The sequence below is a fragment of the Triticum aestivum genome, chromosome 3B (genome assembly GCF_018294505.1).
Source record: "Triticum aestivum cultivar Chinese Spring chromosome 3B, IWGSC CS RefSeq v2.1, whole genome shotgun sequence".
In the NCBI taxonomy this organism is placed as follows: Eukaryota; Viridiplantae; Streptophyta; class Magnoliopsida; order Poales; family Poaceae; genus Triticum; species Triticum aestivum.
The window spans coordinates 331,395,661-331,407,402 of record NC_057801.1 but is presented as its reverse complement, the minus strand read 5'-3'; the positions used below and the strand labels follow the sequence as shown (position 1 = coordinate 331,407,402).

The window sequence follows — 11,742 nt, the reverse complement described above, 5'->3', positions numbered from 1 at the left end:
GTGGGTTTATAGGACGGAAAAATGAACTAATCTACAAAACTGTAAATCTCTTATCGATGAACCTGAAAATTGATACCACTTGATGTGACGGTGGCCTAATCTTTTGATGAGAGTGAGGATAACTATCGATTTGGTGGATTTTGACATTGACGGTCCGGCTATACCGTACCTGACGATACACCTCGACAATCGCTAAACCAATCCCAGATGTTTATTGACCTTGCCATAGGCACGATCAACCTGAAAAACGAGGTTCAAGTTCCTGCAAGCAATCGAAGAACCGGCAAGAACAAAAGCGAATTGCAATCTGAAATTGCGGATAAAAAATTAAGCACACGAACTAAATCAGAAGTTAGGGTTTCAATGTGAATCTGTCAAATTGTAGCGATGGCTAGACAATACAATAAAAATCGAGTCTGAAATCCTAATGTAGACTAGGTATTTATTAAAGAACGACGTATGGTCCGAGTCGGTTCGCTGTGCCACAGGCGCCGTACCGTACAGAGGCCGGACACTGCATGCTTGCTTCGGTTGACTAGATGACGTGTTGGCCCGTCGTGGGGTGGCGCACCAAGTCCTTTGGACCAACACGTTACTCCTCTTGAAACATTGAACCAAAACAAAATTGTCTGACCTGTAGTGCTGCCTCCTTGCACTGCATGCATGATGGATGAGATGGATGGTTCAATGATGGAAGGCATGCATGCACATATGTATGTGCTCCATGCACATGAACGAACACACTTGTGGCTGCTCCACATTTTCACACGGGGCTTGTAAAAGTATTCTTTTATTCTACATAAAATAAAATAAAGTGTTGTATTTCTTTTCCGAGTAACAAAATAGTAATTTATATAATTATTAATACAAATCACCTGATTATTGTATATGAGGATAATATTTTTGGTCGTATATGTAGAGGCTATGTCCACATCAAACGGGCAGAGTGGATTATATTTCCCCATGGGATTGGCACCATCCAGCTCCGAAGGCTACGTGAGGCCGTGTGAATTGTTGCAGTGAGCCTCACATTTAAACTGATGGTCTTTGGTCCCAGCGATGTCATGTCACTGGCCGAGCGGGTGTTTGCCGCAGGGTACACAGAGGGGGCTGCCAAATAGGACAGAGGTCTTTGGCCGGGCATATGCTAGCGTGGTTGAGTAGATTATATCCCGTGAGAGCTTGGTACCAGGCGACTCCAAAGGTTGCGCGCTTTGTTGTAGTGAAAGCAACGTTTGAACCGATGATACTGGGTCAGAGTGATGTCGTGTCGCTGACAGATCCTATGAGGCTATTTCGGCGTTACCATTGGTCAGAACGGTCGTGTTCACCATTGGATCTGCGTATAAGGGACATCCTCACAAATGCCAATGAGAATTGCAGTACTTTTATCAGCCTTTTGCAAAGAAATCTCAACTTATTCATATCAAGGCTTTTATAAAGAGAGAAGGGCATAACAATAACGCGTGTTCCTAAATTACACAAGGCAGTTTAACATAGTTATTCTTAACTGAGCAAGGTATAGTAGGTATCCCTGGATCTCCTAATTTTTCAAGTATTTTCCATTTGAAAGAATAATTAGCAAGCATAGTGGATACCTCAGCTTTGGATATGTTTATTTTATTAGTAAAAATATCCTTATATACTTTTTTGAAACATATATCCTTCATACACTTAGTATAAGGAGGCATCTTAATAGCATCAGTCAAAGGAACACGAAGAAATAGAGGTCTAAGCAATTCAACAAATTGATTAAATGCCTCTCCATCTCTAGATTTTAGTGTCTTACTAGGAAAAGACATATGTTTTTGTACCCATGGTTCTCTCTCTCTGCCATGTTTTCTAGCAACATAATCTCTTTTATCATATCTTTTATTCTTAGAAGGTGGATCATATATGTCAACTTGTGGTTCTACTTCTACCTCCTTTTCAGGTTTATTATCATCATTAGGTGGAGCATCATTGTCAATATAATACTTGTTGTTATTATTATTATCGTTATGTTGACTAGGTTCCTGCTCTTCACCATCTTGGGTTTCAGCATCAGAGAAAGACGTACTACATTGCATAACTTTGTGGAGAATGTCACTGTGCATCAAGCAATTTAAGCAATTCATGCATTCAAGCAAGGTGTCAAGTATCGTAATTTGACTATAAAGCTTGGTCACTCAGATATTTTTACCCTAAGCCGACTGATGGAGATTGCTACCGCTATGCGAATGGCGAAGAGGAAGATCTAATCATGTGAGGCAAGGACTGTGTTGAGCCATCTCAGCGAAGAAGCGGAGAAACAATAATCACTCGGGTCAGAATACGAATAAGCGTAAGTTGGATGTCAGTGACGGTGTCTGTGGCGCCGAGCTCGTGACGATGGCCAACGAGACTAGAAGGAGTGGACGCCTGATGTCTCAAATGTATCTATAATTTTTAAAGTTTTTATGCTATATTCACATCATTTTTATTTGGACTAACACATTAATCTAGTGCCAAAGGCCAATTCCTGTTTTCCAGTGTTTTTGTTTTTCAGGCCAAAAATTTTAGAGCAAAAAAAATCTAAACATTTTATCAAAATTCTTTTAGACCAAAAGACTCCACCAACCATAAGATGGACCCAAGGGGACGCACCAAGTGCCCTCGCGCCTCGTGGTCATGTGGTGGGGCACGTAGAGGCTCGGTAAGTCGGCTGAGGCTCTCCTTCCACAGCAAGAACGATCCTACAATATCAAAAAAAAAACTTTTCAAATTTCGGCCTAATTGAAGTTATGAATCTTTAGCTATTTAGAAACGCTGATCCGCATCAAAAAAGTAGCGCAGAGCCATGAAACAGAGAGATCCAATCTCAGAGGGGGCCTTCTCTCATGGTGATGTACTAGGTTTGGTTCCGGTTTATGCGATTTCAGACTTCCAGACCGGTTCAGACAAATTTGATCCAATCCAGACATTTTGGGACAATTTGATACACCACGGTTTGAGACATTAAGGATGATTTGATGAACAGCGATGGAGTTGTCCTTGCAAAGATAAGGTGGGACACGTGGGTCTCCGCATGTTGTGAAGAAGCCGATAGGTTTCCCTGCGTTTTCACACAAAAAAGTACTCCCTCTGTAAACTAATATAAGAACATTTAGATCATTAGAACATTTAGATCATTAAAGTAGTGATCTAAACGCTCTTATATTAGTTTACGGAGGGAGTAGCTAGACTTGAGTTTTGCAACATTTGGTGATTTTTTTCTTCCGGTAATGCTATTCAGCTCAAGTTTTCTTGGAGAAGATGGCAAATCAAACGTTTTTATGGCAATTTATATTGTTGCAAGGATGATAACTTTAGTTTGCAATCACGGAAAATCCTGGCAGAAAAAATGAACGGAAGTGATTTTGCCATATTCGCCAACTAAAGTTGCCGTGCTTGACAAACATAAATTGCCAGGCAAATCATTTGCAGTTGCCATGCTTCCCAGCTGACATTCACCGGATAAGAAGATCCTTTTATTTTGGAGTTTGCATATTACATATACTTGGTACAGACTTTTAAGTATAGACGGAGCCTTCAGGTGAAAATGTTAAGACATTATGTTTAAAAGGACATAGAAAAACGTGAGAGATTTCACAAGCAAAGGCATCAAGTTACAGATAAAGAAGGATTATCATACTCAACTCGCGAGAAGCGAGCTGCTGTTGGTTCAAGATCACAAATCCTTTTCCCAAGTTCTACTTACAATGTTGGCTAGTTCCCCGCATAATAAAATAAAAATGCAGCCTAAACGACCCAAGTTGCCTAAAATTGAACCAATTTTTTGTAATGCAAGGATGCTCACTATGAATAATAAGGTGAGAGTTTGCGGAAGCTACAATGGTGGTTGACTGTAACTGATCACAGAACTTTCACGCCACTCGGTCGTTTACCTTCCATGGCATCCTTCTTGTCGCGGCAATCAGAACAAAGGAAAGGGCCTTCCCATGGCTTAGAGCTCGAAGAGAATACTGAACCTACATGAACTGATGTACCTTCACTTGGTTCAAGATCTGCCTGGCAGATGGCACATGTAAACAAGCTTGACGATGTTCTCCGACTACCTGAGTCATTACCCAACCTGTCCAGTGTAGTACATCAACTTACCATTCTTTTATAATGGCATTCCACTTGACAAATGAAAGTACATTCGGGTCATCATCTTCTAGAACCAATGAGTAAAACAAAGCACTGAGTTGAACAGAAATGGAGAAAAAGGCTGTTCTAAACTAAAGTTCCAACCCATTACAATGTTTAAACTACTAGGTAATTGCATCTGTGTTGCAACGGGGGTTGAACACCAATCATGGCTACTATATCCGCTTAGAATCCTCATGAACATTAAGAGGGACTGTCTACTGCCTCCCCCATCAAAGCACTTCTCGGTTCTCCGCAATCCAAGCTCACCACCTCTTCAATGACACATCCGGCTCATTAAGAGGGATTCTTCGGTTCATTAAGAGGGATTCTTTGGTTCCCCTCCCTCCCTCCCTCCCTCCCTCCCCCCCCCTCTCTCTCTCTCTCTCTCTCTCTCTCTCTCTCTCTCTGCACCATCACCAGTGTGGCAGTGTAGTGTACACGATGCCGAATCCAAAGCCAACCCATCCCCAAACGGCGGATGCACACCTCACCTCCAAGGCCCCCGTCCTCAAGCTGCTATTGCCAGCGTCCCACAACCGGCCATCGCCAGTGTCCAGCCATCAAGCGCCATTTGCCAACTCTGTCCATCTCCATCCACATCAGCCACAAGTTCCTGTTCAAGTCCCCCGAGCGACGTCAGCCAGCGCCCTCCATCCCTACCTCTCTTTGATTACATTTGTAATTCAATGTGCAAATTAGCTCGAGTTAAGCTGACTGATTGTTCCTAAATCCGGAACTAAAGTTTTTTCTGACACCTGAGCTGAAGTTGGTCCTGCTAACAGAAACTTCAACTTGTTACAGCAACAGTTTAGCTTATTGTACTTTCAAGTCACTACTGCTTTCATGTTCATGACATTTTCTGGTTCAAATGAACTGAAGTTCGCCCTGCTAACAGAAACTTCAATTTGTTACAACAGAAATTGTAACAATAGTTTATCTTATTATACTGTCAAGTTACTACTGTTTTTATGTTCATGACATTTTCTGGTTCAAATAGGTCAGGAGTGACTTGCATTTAATTACAAGTTGTGTGAGCCTACTTGCACTTGCAGTTGAGCGATGCCAATTCAATTGTTCTCGGGATAGATAAAAATCAGTTATTGTGTCATTTATAATCTCCTAACAAATGCTAAGATTGATTACCCACCAAAATTCTTAGCACGTACATACCTGCTGTGTATTCTATCAAGAGCTGAAGCCGGTAAATAAAATTTCTAGCATGTACGTACGTGATGTGTATGCTCTCAGGAACTGAGCCCACAGAAATGACGTCGGAAGAGTACATGTTCATGGGGAAGTTTGCGCAAGGACCTGGTACTGCTGGCTACACTGGTCATCAGCGCCACCTTCGTCAGGTGATCCTACACCGCTGATATGCCTTCTTCTACTGCAACACCACAGCATTCCTAGCGTTGCTGGGCTCACCGTGCTCCACTCCACCACGGTGCTCGACCTGCCAGCGATGTGACTGATACGGCACATCGGTCTGTAGGTGCTAATCCAATCGCTGATGAGAAGGTTCGTGGTGCACCGCCGGCGAAGACCAAGGCATGGCGGACAAGCGACGAGGGCGAGGTCCGTCTCCCTGCCGCAGCCAGGTAACGATGGAGCATGGGGGCAATCGTGCGTCTAGGGCAAATATTTCTTGCCAGGTCTGCTATGGGCGGTTTTCATGGGTGGTGGGGCAGTTTTCAAACAGAAAACAGGGTGGGATAGGGAATTAAAACCTCTGTAGAGGGGGGCGGACGAAGGGAGAGAAGTAAAAGCCATCGAGTGAAACGCAGGAGGAGTGAAATACTGAATGCTATGTCTTTTTTAAGTAGTAAAGAGAACATATGATTACAGTAATTTGATGGGTAATTTGCTAATTAAAAATAGGGCTACTAGCAGGTTAATAACCAGAATGGTCCTTTGGGTAGTAAAATCATGATTTTACTATGTAAAGCAAGTTCAGGCATAATCGAATTGTTCAGGACAAACTTCCAACATTCAATAGATTTAACCACATATGGCAAAAACAAAAACACAATCTGAACACTGGAAAGAAATAGCAAGCTTGTTTACATGTGGGCCTTCAGTTTAAACCCAAAAACAGTTTTTTACCAAGTTCGGTTCGTGAAAAGGGGAAACCGGAATTTACATTCAAATTCTGGAAACTAAGAATTCAGTTAACTGTCAGTTTTGTTTGGTTTTCGATTAACACCAATTTGGATGTACATGCACAGGAGGCAAATTCAACCATTTTGACAGAGATTTAACAAAATTATGACAGCGTAACACCACAAACAGTAATGTTCAGCGTGACATAGTTTATCCATCCATGAGCATAACATAAAGCTCCCCGACGTTGACAAACAGACTTCAACACTTCAGTCTTACAAAAAGTAGTGCAACAGCCAACAAACAAGCAGGTTCCTGCGGAGCACTGCAGCAGCAGGCGAAGGGCAGGAAACAACGCTCCTACTGCTAGCGTGTAACTAACATTACACATGCAGGCACCAGCACGTTTAAGTACTACTCCCTCCGTTCCTAAATATTTGTCTTTTTAGAGGTTTCAGATGGTGACTATATACGGAGGAAAATGAGTGAATCTACACTCTAAAATATGTCTACATACATCCGTATGTGGTGACCATTTGAAATATCTAGAAAGACAAATATTTAGGAACGGAGGGAGTAGAAAGATCGGGTATGCTGCTGTTCGGCTATGCGGGAAGTAAAGGCTGATGTGGGATTGGGAAAGCAGGTCTTGGGCAGTTGGGGCATTCAGATTTAGCATACGAATCAATGGATTATCCCTGCGTACAGGTTTATTCAGTTTTTTCGGTTAACAGAGGCTAAAAAACAAAATTACCTATATTAAAGGCCCACTTGAATGGCAGTATTCTGGCTCAGCCCGAGTAGGTCTAATTTCACTGGTTTTATTGGTGCACTGTATTTGACAAGCGTAACTTCATAAAGGTGAACATGTTTACGGGGTTGTCGAAGCGAGGACTAATTCGGTTGGTCAATACTGGAACCTAAATTTTCAACTCTCAATGGGGAAAAAATATGAATTCAATTTTAGTCCGGTGTTGAAGTCTGATTACATCTGACAAAGATATTGCACAGGCTCTAAAGAGGCTTCATGATGCACAATGTGAACAGTCACACCCCCAAACCACATATGCATCGAGGCGCAAGCTTTACGTTTACTCAGGAAAAGAAATTGGAGTGGCCAGTGATCCAGCCAGTAAAATTTGGCCATGGGAATACAATGTGGCTGGTTGGTGGTTACCATGCTAGATTTGTGTTTAGGACATTTGTGTGTTTTTTTCATGGTTCACAACAAATCTCATTACTTACAGCCTTCAGCACGGAAGTACTGAAAATACACATATCAACTTCATATTAAAGACAGTGAAACAAATATGAGCAAGAGTACAACTAACCTCTCTGATAGTATCGCTGAACCTTCTTCAAATATCTCTTCAACCATACCGACTGAAGAAAGCTGCTTAGTCAATTTATTGGGCTGGTCCTTTGCTTTTTTCCTAAAAATCAGGGACTTCAACTTATTCATCTTTTTCGGTGGAGATAGAGGGCGTATCGTTTGATCAGGTGGGATTATGTCAACAACGACACATGTCGTGTCATCTTTTAGGCCCCTTGTCTTGAGTGCCTCCTAAAGAATTATTTCACACATTTAATTGATCAGAAGAGCATGTCTGGTTATTAAAGAAAAATAATTTGTGACCATTAGAAGCATCACCAATGGTAACACAACACCTTGCAAACTATGAAGTCACGCTAAATGTTTTACCTTAACTACTTGCTTGGCAGCGAGTTCAGCAGGCAACCCTCTGCAACACTTTGCAGCTGCATCTGAAGACAATGCATCCCAAATGCCGTCTGAAGCAATAATAAGCCTCCCACCAGTATTTGACAACTATGGAAAATGAACAACACATCAAGCAGAAAGCATTCCCGGCTAGCAATGGCAGATAAGTATAGGCATGGCATTTTTACAGCAAGTTATGGGTTTATATATATAGAATTATAATATTCTGAAGAGGAGAAGTTGGAGCAATTCATGACATGTCATAGAAGTACCTTCACTTGCTTGACATAAGGAACAGGTACGATAAATTCACCAACATCTATGTCTCCAATGGATCTGGATAGGCACAAACCTCCTGGCCAGCATCGCAGTGGACCAATCTAAAGACGAGCCAACACAAATTCTTAGCATGTTTGCTCATCATTCCAAAGTTAACCAATACGTATAGGATACAGATCTATCTTAAACAGCACCAAAAGCAAACATATTAAATGCCCTTCATTAACAGAAAGAGGTAGTAACTGAGAGCAAACCTCTGCTCCACCAACCACACTAAGCCTTCCAACTTCACCTCCACTCGCTGTGACACGCTCCCTCCTGCCACCATTTTATTCGATGGTTAGGTGAAGTGAAGATGAACAATTACTTGTACGTATTAGTGCTTGGGCATTAACAAAAAAAAGAATACAAGGCAATGCTATTACTTGAAATTTCACAATGCAGGGCTAACATTGAAACCAAGATTGCAATTAATGAACTTTTTCACTCCCCACCCCTTCCATCACTGCACTCAGATAACCAGTCGAGTAAATGCTAATCTATTGATAGTATCTCCACATTTTTCTATGTTATCCCTACTCCGTGAGAATCGAAGAGGTGTCATGAACATTCAAAGGTTCAACGAGAATTTGCTGGACTTTCACATGAAACATTTTGAATCCCGCAGGACACAATAAAGTGTCAAGGAATCAAAGAGGCACCAACAAAAAATAGTCATCCAATACAGAATACATACAAGAAAGGAAAACACCCATCATGCTACTCCATTTTTACCAGTTTATATTTCTTTGCAGGGGGGGAATGTTTGCTGACTAGCAAAACCCTCCAAATAAAACAACATAGTAATGCACATTCTTGGTAAGCAGCTGGTACTCACTCCTCGACATTTTCTTCTAGTCGGTGATCAACTGTAAGCAAAGAAACAGCCCCACCCTGAGCATCCAAAATACAGCGAGAATCGCCAACTGAAGCAACAGTGATAGTCCAGCCATCGATTATCGCAAATGTGGCAGTTGTGCCCGAAGTTTGGCCTGGTACATGGCGGCAAAAGGAAATTTCATCAACATTCATCGTAACTTATGGTGCTGCAGCAAAACGCCAAATACAAGTGACAGAACCATGCCTTTGGTTTGGAATTCCTTGTCGGTCTTGACGAATCCCGCGACAAGTGCACGGGGCAGAGAATGCAACCACTCCTCCCGTGAAAGACCCTGTGGCATCGCGCTCAGGACATGGTTGAGCAGATTGTCCCTTGTATATATTGCAGCGGCATCGCCGTTATGCCCGTCAAGAACCTGCTGACAATGGAACATCCAATTATCGAATAGACTAGTCCACCCTCAACCAGAGCATTCTACTTTATAGCGCACACGTGTATGCGGCTATGGCTTACATATGATTTTCAAGCATAAACTGCCACCCCTAGGTCCTACCAAAAACAAGGCTGCAAATGACTACAACAAATCAGAATATATAGCTGAGCACATCAATTTACAAATCACCGACCTCAGATGGGAGAAGGAAAAATACAAGCAGCCGATGCACCTGCAGTAGCTTCAAACAGCGAACCAAAGCTCACTACCTAACTATTTAGCTACTCCCGGGCTCAAACCCCAGCTACGGATCAAGTGCACACGGTAGCGAAACCACGCGCGCGGCACAACCACCACCGCATCTAGAGACCGCACAGCAACCTTTCAGCAAGCACAAGGGCACGCGACTTACGGCGAAAACCGCGAAGGTGGGGGGATGCGAGGTGGTGGAAGAGGACGAGGAAGTAGAGGGGCGCGCGCAGTCGGTCCTGAGTAGGAAGAAGTCCTCCCCCTTCTTGGACTGCGCGGCGCACCCATACCGTAGCAGTGGCCGCCGCGTCTCCGCCTCCCCAACTTCCCCTCCTACTCCTCCATCCTCACGCGCGCAGATCCTGCTGCGAGTGACGGCGTGCCGCTCGGTGCGGGACTCCTCCTTTATGAGAGCCGCGAGCGGCACTAGCTCGCGGCCGCCTACGGCATGGTGGCGACGCTGTTCCGCCGCCGACGACGACGATGACATTCCCTTTCCTTTCGCCGATCGGATCGAGGCGGGACTGACAGTGCACGCGGAACGGTGGGGAAGCCGGGAGACGCGGTTTTGTTTTGTCCATTTTTATGCTATTTTTTTTAAATAATACATTTTTTTATTAATTTTCATAAATATTACCCTGGGTATTTTAAAAAATAATACACCATCGGCCCGCTGCAGGCCGACTAGGCCTAGTCGGCCCAGAGCAGGCCGATTGGATTCCAGCCGGCCTACAGCTGGCCGACTGGCCCCTGTCGGCCCACTGTGGGCTGATTGGGTCCTGTCGGCCCACTGTGGGCTGACTGGAGCTAATTGGCCCTCTGTGGGCTAATTGTTTTTGCAAAAAAATAGGCATAAAAATATATGCTTAAAAAAATGTTAATCATGTAATTAAAAAATGTTAAACGTGTATAAAAAAATGTTTTTGATGTATAAAAAAATGTACAATATATATGCAAAAATGTTGACATAAAAAGTATGTTTTAAAAAGTGTTAATCATGTATTTAAAAATTGTTAAATATGTGTATAAAAAATATTCCTGTTTATACAAAAAATATAGAATGTGTATGAAAAAAAGTTGACACCAAAAAATTATGTTGGTGAGTTGGTGAAAAAAAAATGAAGGTTGTGAAAAAAATATGATTGGTTGCTCTTTTTGTATGGAACTGGAACTTTTTTTTCAAACATATTTTTTTGGTGTCAACTTTTTTTCATACATATTTTATATTTTTTTTATAGATAAGGAACATTTTTTATACACACATTTAACAATTTTTAATCATGTATTTGGAAAAATGTCAACTTTTCAAACATATTTTTCAAACATAATTTTTTGGTATCAACTTTTTTTCATACACATTCTATATGTTTTGTATAAATAAGGAACATTTTTTATACACACATTTAACAATTTTTAAATACATGCTTAACACTTTTCAAAACATATTTTTATGTCAACATTTTTGCATATATATTGTACATTTTTTGTATACATCAGGAACATTTTTTATACACGTTTAACATTTTTTAATTACATGATTAATATTTTTTTAAACATATATTTTTTATGCCAATTAGCTCCCGTCGGCCCACAGTGGGCCGACAGGACGCAATCAGCCCACAGTGGGCCGACAGGGGCCAGTCGGCCAGCTGTAGGCCGACTGGAATCCAATCGGCCTGTTGTGGGCCGACTAGGCCCAGTCGGCCTGCAGCGGGCCGATGGTGTATTATTTTTAAAAAAAAATTATCCAGCGTAATATTTATGAAAATTAATAAAAAAATGTATTATTTAAAAAAATTAGCCATTTTTATGGCTTCATGCTTGCAGCACCGGTGCGTTCAAAAAAACAGAAGTGCAGAATTTATTCATTCAAAATAACAGTTACATCGTTGATGACCATGAGGAATCGTACAATTTCATTTGAAGTCT

At 41.9% G+C, this 11,742-nt stretch overlaps 1 protein-coding gene across 6 annotated transcripts; it reads right to left on the bottom strand.

Annotated features, from left to right (window-relative positions):
- Positions 1 to 361: 361 nt before the first annotated feature.
- On the bottom strand, positions 362 to 10,368 carry LOC123069827 (probable protein phosphatase 2C 3). 6 transcript variants are annotated; one of them, XM_044492761.1, is made up of 8 exons: positions 9,977 to 10,368; positions 9,375 to 9,546; positions 9,129 to 9,282; positions 8,506 to 8,569; positions 8,245 to 8,352; positions 7,955 to 8,080; positions 7,584 to 7,816; positions 362 to 795 (listed from the first exon to the last, which is right to left on the bottom strand). In XM_044492761.1, the coding sequence occupies exons 1-8, from the start codon at positions 10,301 to 10,303 to the stop codon at positions 435 to 437; spliced, it is 1,545 nt and encodes a 514-aa protein (XP_044348696.1). In that variant the 5' UTR covers positions 10,304 to 10,368; the 3' UTR covers positions 362 to 434. The 6 variants fall into 6 exon arrangements, with proteins under 6 accessions (XP_044348696.1, XP_044348699.1, XP_044348697.1 ...); XM_044492764.1 differs by lacking the exon at positions 362 to 795 and adding an exon at positions 2,416 to 2,714 and having other exon boundaries at positions 9,977 to 10,365; XM_044492762.1 differs by lacking the exon at positions 362 to 795 and adding an exon at positions 3,574 to 4,093 and having other exon boundaries at positions 9,977 to 10,363.
- Between the last annotated feature and the right edge of the window lie 1,374 nt (positions 10,369 to 11,742).

Excerpts from the sequence above, each read along its gene's own strand:
- LOC123069827 (XM_044492761.1), bottom strand. The coding sequence starts at position 10,303 with ATGTCATCGTCGTCGTCGGCGGCGGAACAGCGTCGCCACCATGCCGTA. Across the intron at positions 9,283-9,374 it reads CAAGGAATTCCAAACCAAAG|GCCAAACTTCGGGCACAACT; the intron begins GCATGGTTCTGT and ends GCCATGTACCAG. Across the intron at positions 796-7,583 it reads TCAGCGATACTATCAGAGAG|AATAAAAGAATACTTTTACA; the intron begins GTTAGTTGTACT and ends TATTTTATGTAG.